General features: G+C 43.7%; 1 protein-coding gene across 1 annotated transcript in view; it reads right to left on the bottom strand.

Moving 5' to 3' along the window:
* Window positions 1-15,486, bottom strand: part of LOC147638732 (uncharacterized) — a 94,487-nt gene extending 79,001 nt beyond the window's left edge. Inside the window, exon 1 of the mRNA XM_086798810.1 lies at window positions 14,532-15,486. Within this exon, the coding sequence (XP_086654936.1) occupies window positions 14,532-15,347 (816 nt within the window). The 5' untranslated portion in view covers window positions 15,348-15,486. The remainder of the gene's footprint in view (window positions 1-14,531) is intronic.
* Window positions 15,487-23,453: the final 7,967 nt, after the last annotated feature.

The raw sequence follows: 23,453 nt of genomic DNA on the forward strand, positions 1-23,453 counted from the left end.
ATAGAGGAGCCCACAATCCCATTGTTTTGTCTCAGATTTCACCAAGAGCTCAAGCATACAAGGGCTAGACAAGCCAAGAAGTTGCTAAGCAAAGGGGTGGAGGACTGCAGGTCAAGGGCAAGGATTTCTCAGCCAAGAAAGGTCAAGATTTCTGTATTTTCTTTTCAGATTTACATCATTCTAATAAAGCAAATACACCATCCGTGGTGGGGGCCCTACAGAGGGTATTTGGGACCCAATACTGTGTCCTCTCCATCTCTCCCTCTCTCTCTCTATTTTCTGCATATATTCATTCAGTTTGTGCGTTAATTCTGTCGCAAAAAGAGTGCTGATTTCTAAGCATTGAAGTTACTGATCTTCTCCGAAGCTTCCGCATGTTACAGTGGTATCAGAGCCTACTTCAAGTGCAAAGATTCAGCAAAGAAACCAGAATTTTTTCTCGCTCGTGTGGTTGGTTTTCAGACGCCGGTGGACTACCCTTTTCGGAGTGACTCCTGTCCCTCGAAGGACGGTTGGTTTTCAGCCTCCGGAAGCCTCCAGACAACCCACACAGATAGTGGATCGTCAGATTGCGTTCCGGAAAGGAAGTGCGTTTTCCTGCTATGGCGAGCTTCGACGACGAGAGTGACCAAGAACCATGGGACCAAAGTGCACCAGGCAGCCCAGCTAGGGCACCAGGCTTGAGTGTTACAGATATGTTCCAACAGATGATGCGAGCAATCACAGACCAGACAACCAAGTTGGACGATGATGCGAGCAATCGCAGACCAGACAACCAAGTTGGACGAGCAGAAGGCGCAGATCTTGGCTGTCGAAGAGCATACACATTCTCCAGCGTCGCGTTTTCCATCTCCTCCTCCCTCTCTTTCCATATCCCAGATTCCAGATCCTCGACACAGGGACCCTCTCGCGGGGTCACGACCGCAGCCGAGCTCTTTGCTTGAGTTGCAGATGCGTGCATTGGAGATCCGACAACGTGAAGACGAAGCCATGCGACGTGTGGAACACGAGCGTTACCTAGCAGCTTTGGACGCCAGATTGACACCGGCGGCATCCTCAAATAATTTTCCCAAGAAAATGAATTTCAGTAAGTATAATGGTAAACTCGATCCCACAACTCTTTATTCATGGTTACATCAATTTGAAGCTTACTTTGCCGCAGTTAGAAAAACAGATACTGACAGAGTGATCTTAGCCAGTTGGTACTTGGAAGGTGAGGCCATTCCTTGGTGGACTCAATGGGCTCATGCCCACACCAGATTAGGTATGGCAACTTATGTGTGGGACGAGTTTGTCCGCGACCTTAAGCAGCGGTTTCTACCGCCCCACTACCTTGAGCGACTCGAAGACGAGTTCAGGGGAGCGCGTCATAGCGCAACCAATCCTTCAGTTTGCCAATAGAATTTCGACTTTATGTCTGCAATTAGGCTTATCTGATTCGAACAAGAAAGGGCAGTTTTTGTATGGCTTGACACGCAAATCCAATGGGAGGTGCGTATGTTTCGGCCAGCCACCTTTGAAGACGCACTCTCGCTTGCGCACAGTGCAAAAATGAAACATAATGGTGGCAAGCCCAAGACTTCCCAGCCGGCTTCTCCCAGGGCTACCGCCTCAGGGGGCACAAGCCAGAACCAAACGGGGCCTTCCCCAAGACAGAGCCCGGGAGCCTCTAGCTCCAAGAACTCGAACAATGCGTCTAAGCTTACTCCAGACCAAAAAGCGAAGGCAGGCAAGACAGGTGGCAAGTTGAGTGCTGAGGAGCTTTCTCAGTACAAGGAGGAGGGTAGATGTTTCTTTTGTCATACAAAAGGGCATACTTCTCGGGATTGCCCTAAGAAGCCTCCAAAACCCGCCGTTGCTGCCTCCACAACTTCCGTGGTGAGCTCAGCTCCCACACAGACCCCAGGGGCTACCCCTAGTTCTTCAAACCCCGGTGCTTCAGTTGGAGCAATTATTAGCCGGGAGCTCGAAGATAAGCAGCAGGACGCCCATGACCAAGAGTATGAGCACAACGAATTGCTCAAGTCTTTTAGCTACATAGGTGGCCAAAGAGTCGTCGTCTTGTTTGACAGCGGCAGCACGGAGGATGTGGTCACGGCATGCCCGTTTCGACCTGACTTCGATGGACAAACAGGTTGAGGGTTTTAGCACAGGCATGACAACGAGCGTCAAGTATGAAGCTCTAGGTGCTAAGTTAGTTATTCAGGGCATAGAATTTGTGCGTGATTTTATGGTTGCCGCTCTTGTAGGAGCAGACATAATTTTGGGTATTCAGTGGTTTCACAAGTTTCTTCCAGATGTCAAGTGGGACAAGCACACGTTCCAGATCAATCGGAATGTGTCAAACGCCCCAGTGACCATTAAGTGTGAGCCAGAAATTCCAAACTTTCCGCTCATAAGACACTTGCAGGCTAAGCGAGCAGTCAAGAAAGACGCACAGTGTGCGATGATTTACATCTAGACAGCCCAAACGGTGGCCAGTGCTTCCGAGAAGTACTCCGTTCTACATGAAAAGTTCTAGAAGATTTTTCTTCGGGACAGCCTCTCTCCCCAGCTCCCCGCGTCCAGACCGGAGGAATGGTATAAGGGACCTTAGCCTAAGGGTCTACATTTTCAAAAAAATTTGGATTATGGTCCAATTAAGGTTCCAATGGACCAATTGGATTAATACAAGTGTTGGGATGAGATAAATCCAAAGAATAAAAGAAAATACCCAAAAATGAGTAAATGCTCACATAAGATGAAGAGTTGACTGAGTACAAGGTTTATTAGTTACAAATTATCAGATATTACTAAAAAAATGAGAGATTTTGGAATAATGACGCACGGAATCTCACAAAGATAGGTTGGCTAAAGCGCAAGAGGCCTACACTCGACAGGCCAATAAAGACCGAAGGGATATGAAGTTTTCAGAAGGGGATTGGGTTTATCTTCGAATTACGAAGCAAAGGTTGAAACATGTGGGCAAGCGATGCCCAAAGTTTGTAGGCATATGCTCACTTATGGTAGTGCTATGTGTGAACAGGGCTTAACCAAGGGCACTTTTTCCTATGTGGTTTTTCCCCTTGGACATCAAGTGTGAAAGGACACTCTAACATATAATATTTTGTACTTCTATATTATATGGATGTGGCACACATGCAAGGGTTGACTTGCATTTTGTGGATACCACACTTTTGGCTCTCTCTCTCTCTCTCATTTGTATCAGCTTCTCTATCCTGCACCTAACCCTAATTTGCAGCTTTGTGTGTGTGTCCAACACCCAACAATTGGTATCAGAGCTGGGAGCTGGCCGCCTGTAAATTTCCGTCGACAGACTGGAATTCTGTCGCATGTGGCTTTTCCGTCGCCGGACTGTCTGATTCCGTCCGTCCATTCCGTCGCTGCTCCACCGTCCGGCCACCAGAAACCGGCGGCACTAGTCGGGAGCCCACCACCGCCGCTCAGCTTGCGGGCGGCTCCTCCCTCTCCAGCCGGCGGTGACAATGCGCCCAGTACCAGCAGCGCCTCCGATTCCGTTCCGGCCGCCTACAGCACCGCACCCGCTCCGTTCAGGCCGCCTACAACACCGCACCCGCTCTGTTCCGGCCGACGTCCATCCATCAGCACTCGATTCCGGCCCTCCATACCGCTGTCGCCCAGTAGCGACCCCGCTCACCGTTCCGTTCCGGCCAACCACGTCCGTCGTCGCTGCTCCGTTCCGGCTTACGGTCTTCGCTGCTCCCTTCCGGCCGACAACTCCCGTGCGTACCCGTCGCTCCTCTGTTCAGGCCGCCCAACGCGCCTGTGGCTGGTCCCTTCCGAACGTCTAGAGCCGCCGCCGTCCGTCTTGCGCCGACGTCTCCACGCCGTTCTAGGCCCCCGCGAACTTGACTGCGCCCTCCGTGCTAGCCCAAGGCCGTCGCCGGGTCCTAGTGCAGCTACACGTGCGTTGCGCTCGCCCTCCGCCTCCGCCTCTGACTGGTCCGACACCTGCACCTGGGCCCGCCTCTGACTGGCCCGACACCTGCCGACAGCCCTCCACCGCCTTGCTGGCTTCCTCCAATGCCAGTCTTCACCCTCCAACGCCTTAGCCAGACTGCTGGCCCATCAGCTCTATTCGCCTGTGTGCTCCCCGCCTACCACCTGCTTCACATGTGCTGCCATTGCCTGAAGGTATTCTTTGTACACATTTTTTGGTCAAACACAAATACAAAATTTGCAGCCATTCCAGTGCAGGTCATATGCAGATTTTGCAGACACTTCTATGCAGGTCAAATTCAAAGGAAAGTTGCAGGTGCAATTTGGGGGATTTCTCAATTTGAGGCCAAATTGAAAAATTGCAATTTGGGGGTTTTCAAAATTGAGGTCAAAATCAACAAATTGAACCTCTTTTAGTTGCAAAAATTTGGGGCTTTTGTGAAAATTGGCCAATTAGATGCACATTGAAGCGATTGGAGTGCATAAAAATTGGGGATTTTCAGATTGGAGCATGTAATTGGGCATTACAGCTGTGATTTGTCGCGTATGTATGCACATTGTGTGTGATTGGACAATTTGGTGCAGGTTTACACTTGCTTTGGTTTGCAGGCATACATTTGCACAGGACATTTAGTTGCCTGGCAGTGCACATTGGTGCTTGGTTTGCTTACACGTATATTTTGTTGACATGGCACAGAATGCTACAGATGTATTTGGTGTGCTCACCCAGGAGGATAAGCTGGATGGATCTAACTACTCCCTCTGGAGTTTCATGATCCGTGATTTGCTGGTAGCCAAAGGGCTTTGGGGCATCGTGTGTGGTGATGACACACGCCCACTTACCATACACCCAGCCACGCCTCAAAGGGGAGGTGCTCAAAGAGCTCCTGATGTAGAACCTGCTCCCACACAAGAGCAGAAGAGATGGGACTCTAGAGATGCACAGGCCATGTCATTGATAGCCCTTTCAGTGAAAAGGACTATTATTCCGCACATTCGTTCTTGCAAGACATCGAAGCTTGCATGGGACACATTGGAAGCCATGTGTCCCATGCAAGCTGAAAGAGGGTGACTCCATGGCAACGAGGCAAGAGTTGCCTACTTGAAGAGGCAATTGAATCTTCTTTCTATGGATGAGGGTGACTCCATGGCAGATCATCTCACCAAAGTGAAAGATTTGCAGGAACAATTGCTCAACATTGATGAAGTTATCCCAGACAGACAGATGGTCACCAACACTCTTCATTCTTTACCGCCTTCCTACTTGGGCTTTCACACCTCTCTCAACCTCTCAATGAGAGGAGGTGGTGATCCCGTCACTTTTGAAGAGCTCGTGGGTTTACTCTTGCAGGAAGAGCAAACAAGAGCAAACTTATCGAGCAACCGTGGTGGAGACAAGGCATTTACAGCCAAGAATAAAGGTAAAGCAAAGAACTTTAGGCATGGGAGACAACAGTCTAGCAAGGCTGGTCATGGACAGTCCTCTTAAAGTGGTGAAAAGTCTGACAAAGGGGATGCAAACAAGCCCAAAAAGAAGGGCAAATGTCACTACTGCCATAAGCCTCGACACTACATCAGTGAATGTAGGAAGCGGATTGCAAAAGAGAAAAGGAAAGAAGCAAGCAATGCAGTAGAGCAGACTCTTCTGATGACAAAACACAGCAATCAGCTAATGTAATCCAGGAAGAGTACACTTTTTTGGTCACATGCACTAGTGGCACACCAAGTGCTTCAGACACTGATATGTCTTGCATTGCATCTGACAGACAGAATGCATCATGGTATTTTGATAGTGGTGCTACGAGCCACATCACTTCATGCAAAGATATATTTCAGCACTTGGTTTATGCTTCAAATGGCCGCACTGTATCATGTGCATATCATACCGCATATCCAGTAAAGGGAATTGGCAATGTCATACTTATTGCAGCCAATGGTGCCAATATATGTATGAAAAATGTATTGTATGTTTCAGGGATAAAGAAAAATCTGCTCTCCGTCTCAGCCATAAACGACCAAGGTTTAAAGGTTGAATTTGAAGATGGGAAGTGTTTCGTGAAAGACCCATCAAAGGGTTATGAAATAGTCGCTTCTGGAACACGATACAAAGGCTTGTATAAGCTGGACAGCTATGACAAGCGTACTTATGATGCAAATACAGTGGCTGCCCACTCTCCTGCTATGCATGATGCACAGCTATGGCATGCTCGTTTTGGGCATGTAAATTTTCAGAGTTTGATGCTTTTGCAAAAGCATCATATGGTTGATAATATGCCGCCTCTTGAGTCTCCACCAAGACATGTATGTGAGGGGTGTATTTTGGGAAAGATGCAACGAAAACCATTCCCCAAAGATGGAGCTGTTAGAGCTGAAAGTAAATTACAGCTCATACATAGTGATGTATGTGGTCCAATGCGGACACCATCGATAGGGGGGCATCTTTACTTCGTCACATTCATTGATGACTACTCCAGGTTTGCTTGGGCTTACCCTTTGAAAGCGAAAGCAGATGTGTTTACATGCTTTCGACACTTTGTAGCAATGGCTGAAAATATGTGTGGATGTAAAGTCCAAACACTCCGCTCAGATAGAGGTGGAGAATACATGTCAAATGCATTCATGGATTATATGCTTCAAAAGAGCATCAAACACCAATGTACTGTGCCTTATACACCGCAGCAGAATGGTGTAGCGGAAAGGAAAAATAGATCTCTCATGGAGATGGCAAGATGCATGGTGAAAGCACAAAAGTTGCCTCACAAATTTTGGATGGAAACTATAATGTGTGCAACTCATGTGTTGAACAGGTGTCCAACAAAAGCTTTGAAAACCATAACACCATTTGAGGCTTGGTGTAGCCGAAAGCCAACAGTGGATTATATGCGTACATTTGGGTGTTTGGCATATGCACATGTGCCAGAACAACTCCGAACAAAGCTAGATGACAAAGCAATTAAATGCATTTTTGTGAACTAAAGCAATGAAAGCAAAGGATACCGTCTTTATAATCCAACTACACGAAGGATTTTTGTCAGTAGAGATGTGGTATTTGCTGAAAATTCAGAACAGCCCATGTACAGCTTGTATAAAAGCAATGATACAGGCATATAGGACATGTTTGATGGACTTTTACCCATTGCAATTAGGGGGGATTCATCAGCCCGCCCTAACAAAAGAAAATCCTCATGTAGAACATGTGGAACAGCGAGCCATTCAGCCCCCTTCTATGGAAGAAGTGGAAGATCTTGTCAGGGAAGAGCAAACAGCCATAGACACAGCCAAGTCAGTGCCAAGATGGTTGCTGAAAACTTTGCAAGAAAGCAAACTTGCAGCTCCACTCACAGGTAGAACAAGGGCTAGTTCCAGCCATGCTTTGAATATACATCCTGGGGAGTCTGCGTTAGCAATGGGTGGTCTCTTTGATTCAAAAGAGCCTTCTTCTTATGAAGAAGCACATGAAAATGAGCATTGGTTGCAAGCTATGCAAGCTGAAATTTCTTCTATCATGAAGAACAATACATGGGATCTTGTAGAATTGCCTAAAGGCAAGCATGTAATTGAAACAAAGTGAGTGTACAAAGTCAAAAGAAAGTCTGATGGTACTATTGACAGGTACAAAGCAAGACTTGTGGCTAAAGGCTACTCCCATAAAAAGGGAATAGATTATGAAGAGACTTTTGCTCCTACTTCGAGAATGACCACAATAAGATCAGTGATTGCATTGGTTGCACATAAAGGATGGAAAGTGCATCAATTGGACATCAAAACTGCATTCTTAAATGGGGATTTACAGAAGGAAGTATATGTAAATCAGCCCATTGGTTTTGTAGTTCCTGGTGAGGAACATAAAGTATGCAGGTTACACAAAGCATTGTATGGGTTAAAGCAAGCTCCAAAAGCTTGGTATGATAAGATACATGCTCATCTAACCAGCCAAGGTTATGAGAATAGTCCAGCTGAAAGCACATTGTATGTGAAGAAAACTGATGCCGATATTCTCATAGTCATCTTGTATGTAGATGACATGCTCATTACAGGTACTAGCAAAGCACAAATTTCAGATTTCAAAGCTGATTTGAAAGCTAAATTTGATATGTCAAATTTGGGGCCTTTACACTACTATCTCCGCATACAATTTATGCATACAGATGATGGCATTGTTATGCAGCAAACTAAGTACATAAAAAGTTTGCTAAAAAGGTTTCACATGGATGAATGTAAGCCCATTTCTACTCCGGTAGAACCAGGTGTACGGCTTACTATGCATGATATTGGAGAGCCTTTTGAGGCCGGCATTTACAGCCAAGCAGTGGGATGCCTCATTTACTTGTGTAACACAAGGCCAGACATATCTTTTGGGGTGTCTTTGTTGAGCAAATTCATGCACAGCCCAGGCACAAAGCATTGGCAAGCAGTCAAACGCATTTTTCGTTATCTTAAGGGTACCCTGGATCTTGGTTTGTTCTATCCCAGGGGGAACAGCTTGCAGCTTTATGCATACAGTGATTCAGATTGGGCTGGTGATTATGATACCAGGCAATCCACCAATGGGAATTGTTTTTTTCTTGGCAGTTCATGCATATCTTGGTTGAGTAAAAAGCAACCCACTGTTGCTACATCTACTTGTGAAGCTGAGTACACGGCAGTCTTCACAGCTACAGTAGATTGTGTATGGTTGAGGAGACTATTGGCTGATCTTTGTGAGTGTCAGCAGACACCCACCACCATTCTCATCACTGATAGCCAGAGTGCTATGGCCGTGGCACGAAATCCAGTATTTCATGCATGTACCAAGCACATTGAGATTCATTATCACTACGTCAGAGAGAGGCTACATGCAGGGGAGATCAGTTTATCTTATTGCCCTACACAGGATAATGTTGCAAATCTATTTACAAAGGCTTTACCTCGAGAAAAGTTTGAAGCTTTCCGCAAAGCTTTGGGCTTACTCTCATACAGAGAGTGATCTGCTACCTTGTACAGGTTCACACTTCCACTACAGGGAGGATTTGTAGGCATATGCTCACTTATGGTAGTGATATGTGTGAACAGGGCTTAACCAAGGGCACTTTTTCCCATGTGGTTTTTCCCCTTGGACATCAAGTGTGAAAAGACACTCTTAACATATAATATTTTGTACTTCTATACTATATGGATGTGACACACATGCAAGGGTTGACTTGCATTTTGTAGATACCACACTTTTGGCTCTCTCTCTCTCTCTCATTTGTGTGTGAGCTTCTCTATCCTACACCTAACCCTAATTTGCAGGTTTGTGTGTGTGAGTGTGTGAGTCCAACACCCAACAAAGTTGTCTTTCAGGAGCTTCGGACCTTTTCCCATCAGAAAAAAGATTAATGAGGTGTCTATGCAGTTAAAACTACCTCCGAGTTGGACTATGCACGATGTGTTTCACGTCAGTTGGATAAAGCCATATGCAGGTCCTATCCCTTCAAAAGTCAAAGACAAGCGGAACCAGATATTGTTGATGAAGTAGAAGTTATGGTTCCAAAACAGATCCTTCTGCACCGTTTCAAGCATGGCTCAAGTCGAAGACTAAGACAGTTCCTCACGAAATTTCAGGACCGAGGGACCCAAAAAGCGATATGGCTCGACAAAGAGTTTTTCGAAGACTATCCAGCGTTATTGACGGATTATTTGGAGGCTATGCAGCTTCCGTCAAGTTAAGCAGAAGGGGATGTCACGTGCATCCCGCACTTGGATGCCACGTAGACATATCTGTACAGAAGGTGCAGAACCTGGGTTGGTGAACTGGTCCCATGTGAGCCCAGTCCGGGGCAAGTCAGCCAAGGATCCATCTCAGTCGTCCAAGGTCAGGTGTGCATTGTCCTGTAGTAGGAGTCCAAGGTCAAGTGTGCACTGTCGTGCACATGAAACAGTTCCAGTCCGCACTGTGAGTCTCCCTCTGGAATGATGTCAGTGATTCTGTGTATCTGGTATGGTACCGGATGCCAGATCACTGTGTAGTTAGTTAGGGTTTGCTTTTAGAACAAGGGGCCAGCCCATAGGGCTACGCCAAGTCTTTGTGTGGGCATGGGGATGGTGTGAAACCTGGCTTAAAGCAGGCGTCTGATGCCCAGCCACATAGGGAATGATGCACAGATTTTTATGTGATTTTTTCAGCATTTAATGCTGATTATCAGTCATGGGACAAATCAGGGCTGGCCGACTGGACTTAAGCTGGCCGACTGCCATTGTCGAGTAGTATAAATAAAGGAGCCCACAATCCCATTGTTTTATCTCAGATTTCACCAAGAGCTCAAGCATACAAGAGCTAGACAAGCCAAGAAGTTGCTAAGCAAAGGGGTGGAGGACTGCAGGTCAGAGCAAGGATTTCTCAACCAAGAAAGGTCAAGATTTCTGTATTTTCTTTTCAGATTTACATCATTCTAATAAAGCAAATACACCATCCATGGTGGGGGCCCTACAGAGGGTATTTGGGACCCAATACTGTGTCCTCTCCATCTCTCCCTCTCTCTCTCTCTCTATTTTTTGCATATCTTCATTCAATTTGTGCGTTAATTCCGTCGCGAAAAGAGTGCTAATTTCTGAGCATTGAAGTTTCCAATCTTCTCCGAAGCTTCCGCATGTTACACGGCTAGGGCAGAACATCAAGTCGCGTCAGAGACCATCAGTCGATCAGTAAATGGAGGTAGTCGACAGCCCTCCCACACCGAGAAAGAAATGGGAAAAAATACATGGAAGTGAGGAAAAATGGGGACACACCAAAACTGGGCGGACACACCCACAACAGAAGCCCTGACATAGTATACAGACAGGAGATGACTGCTAACAGAAACAAGCATCTCGTGCTTGGAGTGATAAGATAAGCCAATATCTTATCTCTATTGGTTTTTAGGTTTCTATGGCAGATTCTTCACTATATGTGAAGAAGACAGATCATGGGATTGTTGTGGTTGTCATCTTTGTGGATGACGTGATTCTAACAAGTGATCATGCTACAGATATTATGCATGTTAAGAAGGCATTGAGTGGGTAGTTTTTAGGTTTCTATGGCATATTCTTCACTATATGTGAAGAAGACAGATCATGGGATTGTTGTGGTTGTCATCTTTGTGGATGACTTGATTCTGACAAGTGATCATGCTACAGATATTATGCATGTTAAGAAGGCATTGAGTGGGTAGTTTGATATGAAAGACTTGGGTGATTGAGATATTTTCTTTGCATTGAAGTGGTCAAAGATCATGTAGGAATATGGCTAGCCCAGTGTCAATATGCATTGGATATGTTGGGTAGATATGGGATGACTAAGTGTAAACCCATGAGTACACCCTTGGAGCAAAATGTGAAATTGAGGACTGATTTTGGTGAAGAGTTAGACGATCCATCTATATACAAGAAGATGGTTGGCAGCCTCATTTACATGACTATTACACGGCCAGACTTGAGTTATGTTGTGGGGCTAGTGAGTCAGTTTATACAAAGCCCTAGAGAGCCTCATTTGGACGCAGTGAGACGGATCATGCATTATGTAAAGACCATTGCTGCACATTATCGTCTTCTTTATGAGCATGACAAAGGCTTAGATGTATATAGCTACACAAATGCAGATTGGGCACGTAGCTCTTATGACAGGAGATCTACTAGCGGTTATGCCTTTACATTTGGGAGTGCAGTGGTGGGTTGGAGTAGCAAGAACCAACGCACTGTTACTTTATCCAGTACAGAGGCCGAGAGGCTGAGTACAGAGGAGCAGCCATAGCTACATGTGAAGGAGTATGTTTAAAGAAACCATAGTCACAGGGGACAGAAGGGACGGACTGCTGGAACGGAGGGACGCCGAGTCGGGATGGTTCAGGAACGGGGACGGCAGGGGACGGTCGGACGTTCCCCTGGAGGCGTCCCTCACAAGGGACGGTGAAGGGAACGGCAGTAGGAACGGGGACGGCTGTGGGGGACGGCACTGTGGGGGGACGGCAAGGAGCCATTCTGTGGTTTCTTATGCCCGTTTATAGCCGTTTGCGGGGCCATTTCTAGCCGTTTCGCTTGGCCGTTTGGGGAGGCCTTGAGCCTTTGAGGCTTGGGCCTTGGGCCTTGGGCCTTGGGCCTTGGCCCTTGCCTCTCTCGTGCCTCGAGGTTTGGCCTTTAGGCTTGAGCCTTGGGGCCTTGGCCCTTGGCCCTTGGCCCTTGAGGCTTGGCCCTTGCCTCTCTCTCTCTCTCACTTGCCCTTGCCTCTCTCTTGCCTATCTAATATCTATATAAGAACAAGGCTACAAGACTACAAGGCTACAAGCATGGAGTTTAGGCTTTAGTGTAAACGGCCCTTCGGGCCGGGGAGAGTCATCTCCCCCCCGGACCCCCTGCAGAGAGGGGCTCACGCCCCCCTCCGCACCTTCCCCCAAGTAGGCTGGTGTGAAACTGCGCGCCGCAATGGACCCAAAATTTATAGCCCATATGCAGTAGGTGTATAATAACTCACCGCATATGCATGTAGCCTGGTTGACAGTGTGCCAACCTTCTCCAGAATCGTCTCATGCTATCTGGCCACCATCCGGTGTTAATTCAAAAGCTTACCATTTTATGTAAATTTGTGCTCATTTTGATGTACTTCCAAAGTAGAATAAGTGTAGAGCAGAAAAACTTTAAAAAAAAGTATTTTTTGAGTGCCGTTCCCTCCCCCGTCCCCGTTCCCTACTTATGGCCGTCCCCCGTCCCGTCTCCGTCCCCGTCCGCGTCCCCCGTTACCGTCCCCCGTTCCTTGTGACTATGAAAGAAACTCCTGGTTGGCTGATTTGGGTGAGCCTATTGAGATCAAGGTTGTCATACTCTGTGAAAACATGAGCAGTATACAGTTGACTAATAATCCAATTTTTCATGTGCGGACCAAATATATAGAGGTCCACTATCACTTTTTTAAGAAGAAAGTGTTGGATGGTACAGTGGATTTGAAGTATGTGAAGACTGAAGAGCAGGTTGCCGACATATTTACGAAGCCACTTGGGAGAGAGAAGTTTGAGTACTTCCGTACCATGTTGGGAGTACATGCAATGAGCTTGAGGGGGAGTGTTGATAGCCCAAGCTCATCTTCATCTATGGCTGTACATCATGAGCTTGAGAGGGACTGTTGAGATTACAAGCTCGATGGTGGCCAGCTCGACGCGACCATTTATTGCCACACATGCTACTGTCTACCATGCCAGCACATATTGTGCCTGGCTCCAGCTGTGTGGACATTAGTTAGGATTATTTGGTGTGTGAACACAACACATGTATTGTGTGGTTGTGTAGTCTTCTTCTATTATGCATTGTTTGAGAGTGAATATGGCTTCCTTCTATGGTTAGGGTTAGATCAATCTATTAGGGTTTGCTCTTGTGTGTGTGCTCTCTCTCACTAACTGTCTTTTATCAACAATTGTATGGATAAAATTCACTACAACACAATAGGAAGACATCCAACACATTGAATCCCCCATAGCGTGTTGTATTGAATTCATAATCAAGGAAAATCTACAGATGTTTAACACCTATTTATCAAGTACGCGTACCAATAAATACAATGCGAGAAGAGAACTCGTAAGTGTACAAGGCACTGTCCTCATGTTGTAGTGATCGTACTACAAGAAGAGCAATGTTGAAGTGCTGCATTTTTTGTTAGGAAACTCTCGAGTCTCCACACACAAGAGGAGTGCTAAGGAAGAAGAAGACATGGCGCAAGTTATTAAATGTTGGATTGAGAAATGAAAACTTACTCATCAACAAAACATCTTCCACAAGATTGAGTAGATGAGATGGCATAGATGATGAAGCGTAGACCACGCCGACGAAGACAGATGAAAATAAGACATGCTATTTAAGAAAAGCTCACCGCGCTAAATTTGACAATTTAGGGTTTAATAGAAGAGGTTACACCTTAAATAAGTGTGATGCAACATGATGTCGTTAGAAGTAATGGTGTTACGTACGTGTGTGTGTGTGTATGTGTGCGTGCGCGCGCACATATATATACATATATATGTGTGTATAATATATCTATCTATATATTTAAAAGTGCGCAAACCTTACCACCCATCTCCACACATTAATATTTCATCAAAATTAATTAAAATTGTGTCTCTATGTGTGTATTTATATTTTTAAATACACGTGTATATATATATATATATATATATATATATATATATATATATATATATATATATATATATATATATATATATATAAGGGCGTCTGTGTCCGGGCTGGGAGCCATCCTCTCCGAGCACTCCTGCTTCTACATCTTCAGCACAGACTTATTAAAGATTAAATATGTGGTGGAAGGGAGTGTGTGTCGGAGCTGGGTGTTATAGCTTGTGGTGTGTCAAGCCTAGAGACTAGACAATTAATGCAAGGTTACAAGGATTGAAGTGAGGCAGCCCAGAACAAGCCATAAGACAATAAGGCTTCAATAAGCCTTCCCTAACTGTCTATTAATTTCAAGTTTCATGAGTGAGTTCTGGCAATTAAATTCCCATGCATAACTTCAGACTGTAAAAAACCATCATGTGCATATAAAAGAGGCATTAAGGACACTATCGAAAAAACCTTACCGCTCCTTCTGCATCTCCTGACCTTGAATACGAAACAATGAGGCCATGATATGACCGTGGACCTGGTTTCAATCCCGCAGCTGCCATGTCTGTCATGGCTTCTTCTGCCCCTGCCACATCCCCATCACGAGCTTTGACCATCAGCGACTCTAAGAACATGAAACGGAGGTCGGCCTCTAGACCTACGTCCAACATCTCCAGTTCAACAGGCTGCCAAACCGCTCTGTTTCTTTGCTCCAGCGCACTTTCAACATCCAATCCTACAATTGAACTTGCGTTGCCAAAAATATCGTCACCGTCATCTTCATCCCAGCAACCACTCTCCAGGCTGTCGCCAAAGAAAAGGGTGCCACGCCCACCACCACCAGAAGCTGAAAGGGATGCCATTAATGGAGGAGCTCTTTGTCTTCTAACAGGATCCACTGTCCTTCGTGTGCCATTTTCAACAGCTTGACCTCCATACGCAGTCTCTGTGTAATCTCCATAGCTGAAACCATTTGCTGGAAATCTCTCCTCACCTGAAGGTGTTGCCCCTGAATCTTCTGTGACTCTAGGGTTTTTCTGCAGTCCAGGATTTTGATGCTGCCTTCCGGCTTGATCAAAGCCACCTAGTGAGAAGAGCTGCCAGTTTCTTCCTGTTAATGTTGCTGCTCGCCTGCCCCGATTCTTGCTTCGAGCTTTCCTATCTTGGAGGGGCAGGCGAGCCAATGCGACCCAGCGCAAGCAGGCAAAGGCGTGAGAGTCCTGCTGTTGGCCAGAAAACCCTGCACAGCCAGGCTTTGCAGTGAAATGCGAGAGTGGAGGAGAGGCTGCCATGGACTGCTTTACTTGTTTGATGCAACGGTTTCGTTACGAGAAAAGGGCACTGCAGGGACGACGACCCCCCATAGCCAACGACAGTTCCTCCAGAGAGCACATGGATAAACCTTCGCGAACTTCATCACTAAACCTTCTCGTATACATATATATCTATATATGTTTTTATATTCACTCAAATTTATCGAGTACAAAGTTTAATATCAACACAACCTTTTTATTTAGTGTGTTTAGTATGTGCATGTATGTGTGTTTATTTAGTGTGTTTAGTATGGGCATAGTGCCATATAGGCTTTTCATCGTTCCTTCGCTAACTTCATCACTAAACCTTCTCGTATACATACATACATATATATATATATATATATATATATATATATATATATTCACTAAACATAATTTAGCTACATGGAAGAGAAAGTAGCAACAAGAGACTTTTTTAAAAATTCATGACAAAAAGTCCTATGGAGGAAAATCTCATAATTTAGCTGCATGGTAGAGAATGTAGCAACCACATACATTTTTTAAAATTCATGGCAAAAAATCCTATGGAGGAAAATCTTTATGAAAGAGAGAGACATGGTGGATAACGATGAGAGAGAGAGAGAGAGAGAGAGAGAGAGAGAGAGAGATGGTATTGCATCTCTTGAGAAATCAAACAAGAAGGATTAACGTATATTTCATATGTCATCTTCACATGTGTGTCATAATGAGTCTTTGGTTGAACATGAAAATATATGTAATGTAAGTGTAGGCCCGCGCTCTCATTACAATGTTCACATAGATGGAGATGCACCATGTGATACTGGAAAAAACAAAGGCAAAGCAATCTAAAAATAGGATTCACGAAAAAAAAAATTATAGCTACATCTAAAGTAAATTTAAGCATTTTGTGGCATGTGGTATACTCTTTAATATCATGTGTGATCCTATCTATGTAGATGCATTAATGTTGATGGCAAAAGCTAGCTTTAAACTTCCACCTTTTTACAATGAGATGCGCATTGAATATTTAGATAAAATAAAGGAGCAAGTAGAGCAAACTTTGAAGTGTTTGATTATGTACCATCATAGAATTGGTATACATGGGTGGAAAAATCAATGCAAACCATTACTCTATATAATGTGTATTTGCACACATTGAATATTTGAACAAAAAAAAGGAGCAAGCAGAGCAAACTTTGAAGTGTTTGATTATGTACAAGGCCGTAGAATTTGTATAGATGGGTGGACAAATAATCAATGAAAACCATTGATCAATGTAACGTGTATATGTCCACATGGGATAATTTTCTTGGAGATTGTTAATACGTCTTCAAGAGAAAAGACAACTTCGTATATTGAAAGAATATATGAGCATTTAATTTCACTTCATTGAAAGAATATATGAGCGTTCAATTTCCACAATTAGGAGGGCCAATAAACATAACAAGCATTGTCTCAAACAATGCATCAAATTATATGCCTACATAGGAAAATATTATGGAAAAGTTATCCATAAATTAGTTGGCTACCTTGTGCTACACATACTTTAAACTTGCTCTTGAAAGATATTGGAAAATTCAACTTCATACAAGAGTTGTTAAGCTTATAAAAGAACATTAGTTTAGGCATGTTGTTTAAGTCAAGAGCTTACCTTAGCCTTATGAGCTGCAAATGTAACTTGCATATGTGGGTGCGCTAGCTCTTCCTCGCGAGGTCCTTGCATCCTCGCTCTATTGTCATACCAGAATGCTCCTACTGTCATACCAGAATGCTCCTTTGCCACAACTGAGGTGAAGGTAGAGCTCTAAATGCTTCGTTTGAGCAGATAAGATGGCAAAGCGCCTTACATGCTAGGTCAAGCAAGTGAAACCATGTTAACCTATGGAGTGGTTAACATTCCCTCCTTCCTAATGGTGACCACATTGTGAGAGGTGCCCAATGTCCAAATTAAACATGAGATGAGGAAGTATAATAACGATAAATGATGATGTGTAAAGAGCCCAAGGTGGCAAAGACAGCATGGTAGCGAAGGGGACAAGAGCAGAAGTAAAAAAAACAAAAATAGAAGGTGTATGATCAAAGTGAAGAGACGGCCCAAAGGTTCTAGAAGGTGATGTAGCAGAGAAGGTGGTGGCTGGAAAAAGGGGGGGATTTCAAGATGAGGAGGACAGAATAGGGGAAAATAGAGGGGGGAAGACTGGTGGGCTAGGAAGGGAGAAGCTGTTGTGAGAAGAGAAAAAGAAAAAGCTATAGTGAAGGAAGTTGTTTGTAGATGGGGGGCTTCCAATTTTGAAAGGTTGCAAAGCTTGAGAGGCAATCCAATTGAGGTAAATTTGGGGAGATCAAAACAAAGGTGGTGAATTGGTCCAGAGAGTTGAGCAAGAGAGGCATTTCTGACTGTCTCTAGAAGGCATTTCTGACTGTCTCTAGAAGGCAGCTTTGTTAGATACTTGATTTAGCCCATTTTATGCTCAATTTTTGTTGTGGTAGGTCAGTAGTGCACTTAATAGAGTCTTTTTGAGAAGAGCCTGTAGTCTGAGTCATTGTAGTTTGGATAATAATTTGAGCCTACCTATGGAGTAATTACAAGTTTTCTGTGTGTTTGTTTGATGTTTTTAAACCCATTGTCTCAGGCTTGTTGAGATAGCTTTTTCTGGCCATGGGGAGAAGAGAAGAATGAGTTTGAAGCTTGAATCAGAGCATTTATCTATGAGTATTTGTGTTTTGGAGTTTGACTTGAGTTGATCAGTTGGATTTAGTTGAGATTGAATACATGTGAGGTAGTGTTTGTCGATTTAGGAGGCTTGAGTTACTTTATGTTTGAAACTGTCTACTTCTGTTGAGAGTATGCTGCTAGAATGGGTTAGAAGAGAGACAACCACAAGCAGTCAAGTGTCTAGGGGGTTGGCTGATCAAGAAAAGGGGTCATTTTAATCATTTTGGGTGCAAGGGAGAGCATTATGAGTCAAGTCTGACACTTAGAAATCTGTTAGAGGATAGCTTGGTTTGTGAGTAGATTGATCTATCTAGAGCAGCTGTGGTTAGAAAATGATCAGCTGAATGTCCAATGGGTCATATTTTAGGTTGGTTTGAGTGTTTAGAGGTTTTTGAGGTCTTAGCTAACCCAGAGTTGAAAGAGTATGTTATAGTTATATATGCAATCAGACGTCAAATCAGATTATAGAAGTCGGTTATTGGCAGCCAAGTGTCTTTCAAAATATCATAATGAAATTAGGGCAGCTCCAGAGCTACAAGGATACAGCTAACGCAAAAGTAAGAGTCCCTAATCCAGATAGGGATTTGGAGTCGATTAGTTCTGCCTCTGAGAACAAAATTGGCCATAGTAGAATCCAGTTAGATCTATGTCAGATGGTGGTCATCAAATCATAGAAGGATGTCTAATATGGCTCTGTGGTGGATAGTTTGATGTTAGCTGACAGAGGAGGTCATCATAGAGATCTAGGAGGACAAATACTATGAGTGAATTTTGCATCAAGTATCCGACCAAGTTTTCTGTCACCACCTAGGGTAGCTTTGAGACAATGGGGTGTCAGTAGGAGGGATTTGATAGGTTTTAAGAAGGTTGGGATCAAGTGTTTGTAGGTCACTGGAGGATATTCTAGCGGACAGGCAGACGTGGTTCTATTGTAGACATGTGTTCCAAGCTATGAGCAAAATTGGTTTATTTCTACGTCACTCGTCTAAGACAATTATCTCAATTTTTTTGGTTAGTAGGAGAGCAGAAGGGGGTCGGCTAAGAGTTGGGTAAGGTTGTGAGAAAACGACTGTAGGATCTGCTGAAGTGAGAGGATCACAGAGGATCTAGAAAGACTCATTTTGGACTAGGAAATTAGGGGAAGGATTCTTAAGTCGTTTTCTTTCATTTCTACATTTGTTGAAGTGAATTTTAGTCAGCTAAAGAGTGCTAATGTGTTCTGATGCTGGCAGACAATTTTCGTTATGGGGTCATCAGATAGTGACTGTTTTGGATGAAAATCAGTATATGGTTTGTCCGAGGCAGCGGAGAGAGATTTAAGTGAGAAACGTGTCCGACTTTTGGGTAAAAGATTTGAAGTCTTGGAGGTTTGGTATGATGGTAGAGGACTATTGGAGTCAGCAGCTAGGTCGAACAAAAAGGTGTAGAGGTGTTCATTCATGGCAGTTAGAGGTAAAGGGACATAAGCTAAGTTGATTGATGCCATTTGAGTCGAGACCTTAGATTCCCCAAGTTCTAATCCTCACATATTAATCTTCTGTGTCTATTGGTGTTGTTATAGAGGCCTTCACCCAACCACTACACATGCTTTGGTGCCACGATTGAGGACAGAAAGCTCTTGTTTAAAGCTTTTATTTACAGGTTGGGGATCACTTGTAGATCAACTCAGGACAAATGGTTAATTCTTCATATGATGTTTTTAGAGGTGAGAGAGGGGAAGATTCCTCTTTGTTCTTGAGAAGGGTTGAGTTGATAGCCTTGAGAAATAACATAGATGATGATGTGTATAAGGCTAGGATGATGGGGTTGCTTCTGGAGGGGGCATCCAGGGAGTGGTATGAGGATGTGCTGATAGAGGAGAAAAGAGGGAACATGGACTATCTGAGGGATCCACTAAGGAGGAAGTATGGGAGGACTGAGAGTCTAGAAGAGCTCTAGAAAGAGCTCAGTAGGTTATACCAAGGGGAGGAAGAGGATATTGTTGCTTTCGTTAATAGATTTGAGGGAGTGTGGAGGAAAATAGTGAGAGTGTTGGGGGAAAGCCAATTACCCCCTGATTTTCTAAAGAAAGATAGGTCTATAGGGTTGCTCCATGGAACCATAAAAAGGATAAAGTTGAGCTGAAGGGTCCAAATTCTTATGTTGAAGCAATCAAATTGGCAATAGAACAGTGGAAGAAGAAAGTGAGGAGGCAGGAGATGGCACGTTAAGAGAGGGGGACATGTCTGATAGCTAGGTTTGACTTTGGAGTTGGTCCTGTACTGGAGTTATTGCCAGTTGAAGTACATGTAGAGAGGATGTAGTGCTGAGGTTCCTAGGGCAGTAAAGGTTAGAGATAGAGGTAAGGAGGGTTTGCATTAGGAGATCCAAAGGCTTATAGAGCAAATAGGGAACTTGAACCTTGCTGTGCAGGGAATTCAAAATCAGGTTAGAAGACCACAGGTTGATAGACCTTTGAGGAATAGAATGGAGAATTTTTAATGTTTTAATTGTGGAGAAAGGGGGCACATCGCTCCACAGTAAGGAGGGAACCTAGGGAAGTTTACCCCATAATTCAGAAGCTTGAAGGGGATAGGGAGTTGGAAATAGGGAGGTGAACAATGGAATTCCATGGCCATTACAAGGATAGGTACCCCCAAGGCCCTTTAGGAAATGTGCATATGTTGTATACTATTGAAGGAGAGGAGGAAGATATATGTTAGCAAACAAGAGGACCAAATTCCAAAGATCTGAGTTAGAGGGACTAGTAGGGAAAAAAAGAAAAGAGAGAAAGGGAAGGAATACATGGAGAAGCCCGAGTCTAGTAAGCAAGGGAAAATCAGAGCTATCACGAGGAAAATTGGGACGGATGACTTCCAACTAGGAGAAGGGGAACCATCTTATAGCCTCTTGTCAAATGTTAAGAATAAGAAGGCAGATATAACCTTTGGCCAGCCTGCTTCTGCAGCTAAATTTAAACATTAGAAGACAATGGCATAAGCTGGCAAGTGTCAGGAGAATCAAAACACCTCAAGCCAATGTAGCGTAGCTGAGCAAAGTGTCTGACATACTCCAATAGTGGATGTCTGGATACATGGCAAAAAGGTAAGTAAAGTATATATTGATGGAGGAAGTATGTGTAATGACTGAGGAGGCAGTCCATGACCTAGGCTTGAAAGTGACAGGGTAGTACATTTTTAGTGTTAAAATGGCCATAAAATGGCCAACAGCTCTAAAGTCAAATGTCTGGGAGTAATTGAAGCCATGGAAATGAATGTTATGGGGAAATGAATGTTATGGGGAAAAAGGTTGTGATTGACATCCATATTATGCCAGCTCTAGACAAGATTGGCATATGGGGTGCTTTGTTCTATTAGTTGATAGATCCAAAGGGAAAAGAATAAGTTATGATTTGAAAATTGGAATAATGTTTTAGATTGAAGGTTGGGAGGCAGAGAGAGAAGCTGATTCAAGTATTGCGGGTAGCTATGAAGAGTACTCTACAGATTCATCTAAAATAGAAGGTGAATTAGGGCTTGGACCAAAGTTTGTTAGAACTAGAGGTAGACTTATGTGGTGTACAAATGACTAACCCTCTAGCAGAATCAGTGGTATTCAAGATATAAAGCCAAATATTCCCAAAGATGAGTTGATGCAGATGTTAGCAAAAGGATCTGATTGAAGAAGAGGAAGTGTAGTATGAAGAGCTACAGGTATCCCAAATTGTTTGCAAAGGATTACACTCAGATGAGGGGTACCAGCGCAATGTTGTACATGAAATTAAGTTAAAAGAGGGTGCTAAGCCAGTAGTTCAAAAGTTGAGGAGATTGGGAACAATTCAAAAACAAATATTGGAGATAGAGGTTAGAAAGCTAATTCTCCAGCACCATCTTACAAAAGGTAAGTACTCATTTGAGTAGGTAAGATGGAAAGCACCTTATAGTAGGTAGGGCAGGTGAAACCATATTAACTTACAAAGTGGTTAATACCCTACTGCATCAATCCACGGAACACTTTCACCACTTAAAGCAAAACACATTTTGAAGGAAGTAAGCAAATAAAGAGGTGGAATCTTTAGTTGAGAGGTTTGAGAACATGAAGAAGATTTGATGTCAATTTGTGTAGAAGTGGGAGAGACAACTATGTGCATATACTCATGAGTACCAAAAGAGGCAGAGTGAGCTCCAATTGTGATTATTCCTAAAAAAGGTAATAAGTGGAGGATCTGAGTAGATTATAAACCATTAAATGTAGCTACTAAAAGACATCACTTTCCACTTCCTTATGAGATCCTCGATCAAGTAGCTAGGCATGAAATGTATTCTATATGTGATAGATTTAGTGGTTACTATCAAACAAGGATAGCCCTTGGAGATCAGAAGAAGACTAGTTTCATTATTCCATGGGGAGTATTCTGCTACAGGGTGATGCCTTTTGGTTTACTGAATGCTTATGCTAGCTTCCAAAGCTGGGTAGAAGAGATTCTTGCACCATACCCGGGGACCTTTATGAGAATTTTCATGGATGATTTTTATGTGTATAGTGATAGGTTGCTACATGTATAGAAGCTAGATGTTGTTTTCAAGCATCTGGATGATGATGGTGCTCAGTTGAACCTAGCTAATTGTAAAATAGCTAGAGCCAGAGTTGTACTGCTGGAACATGAGATAAGTGAGAATGGAATAGCACCGGATTCATTAAAGGTGGAGAGTCTACTTACAGATGGAAATCCCCAAGACCACTAAAGAATTACTGAGCTTTGTCTAGAAACTCATATATCTTTCCAGGTCTTTTTGCATGTTGGTTAAGTTTTTCTATCCTTTGCAGAAGCAAGCAAGCAAGTTCCTTTCAAATGGAGCCAACTTGAAGAGGATACATTTGAAAGCTTAAAGGACAAGTTGTCTACCTTACCCCAGTCATAATACCCCCAAACTAGAGCCAGCCATTTTTTCTCAATCTTAGTGTGGGAAAACATGCAGTAGGGGCTGTGTTGATGCAAAAAGGGTCTAAGCAATCATATAGTAGGCCAATCTTTTACATCAGTAGGGCAAAGGGCGAGGTTGAGAAAGCCTGGCATGAAGTTGAACTGCTAGTCTGAACACATTTCTATGTAACCAAGAGGTTGAAGTCCTATCTGATCTATAGACCTTTTATCGTGTTTACCTCTTGTAACCTTCTTCCACATATAATGAATTATCCTAGAGATAGCCCAAAAGTGCAAAAATGGGTTATGGCATTGCAAGTGTTTGATATGAGCTTTATTAAAGAAGATAGTGTGAGGGCCAATATGGCTTACATGTTAACCTACAGAGAGGTGCAGGTGAAGCCCAAGCCTATTAAGGATATTGAAAGGCAGGTGGTTCTAGACCATAGGTTGCATGAAGAGCTACAAGATATAGATGGGACCCTTTACTTTGATGGGGCTT

Source organism: Cibotium barometz, chromosome 5 (assembly GCF_041138505.1).
Source record: "Cibotium barometz isolate CiBa-2024 chromosome 5, ASM4113850v1, whole genome shotgun sequence".
Lineage (NCBI taxonomy): Eukaryota > Viridiplantae > Streptophyta > Polypodiopsida > Cyatheales > Cibotiaceae > Cibotium > Cibotium barometz.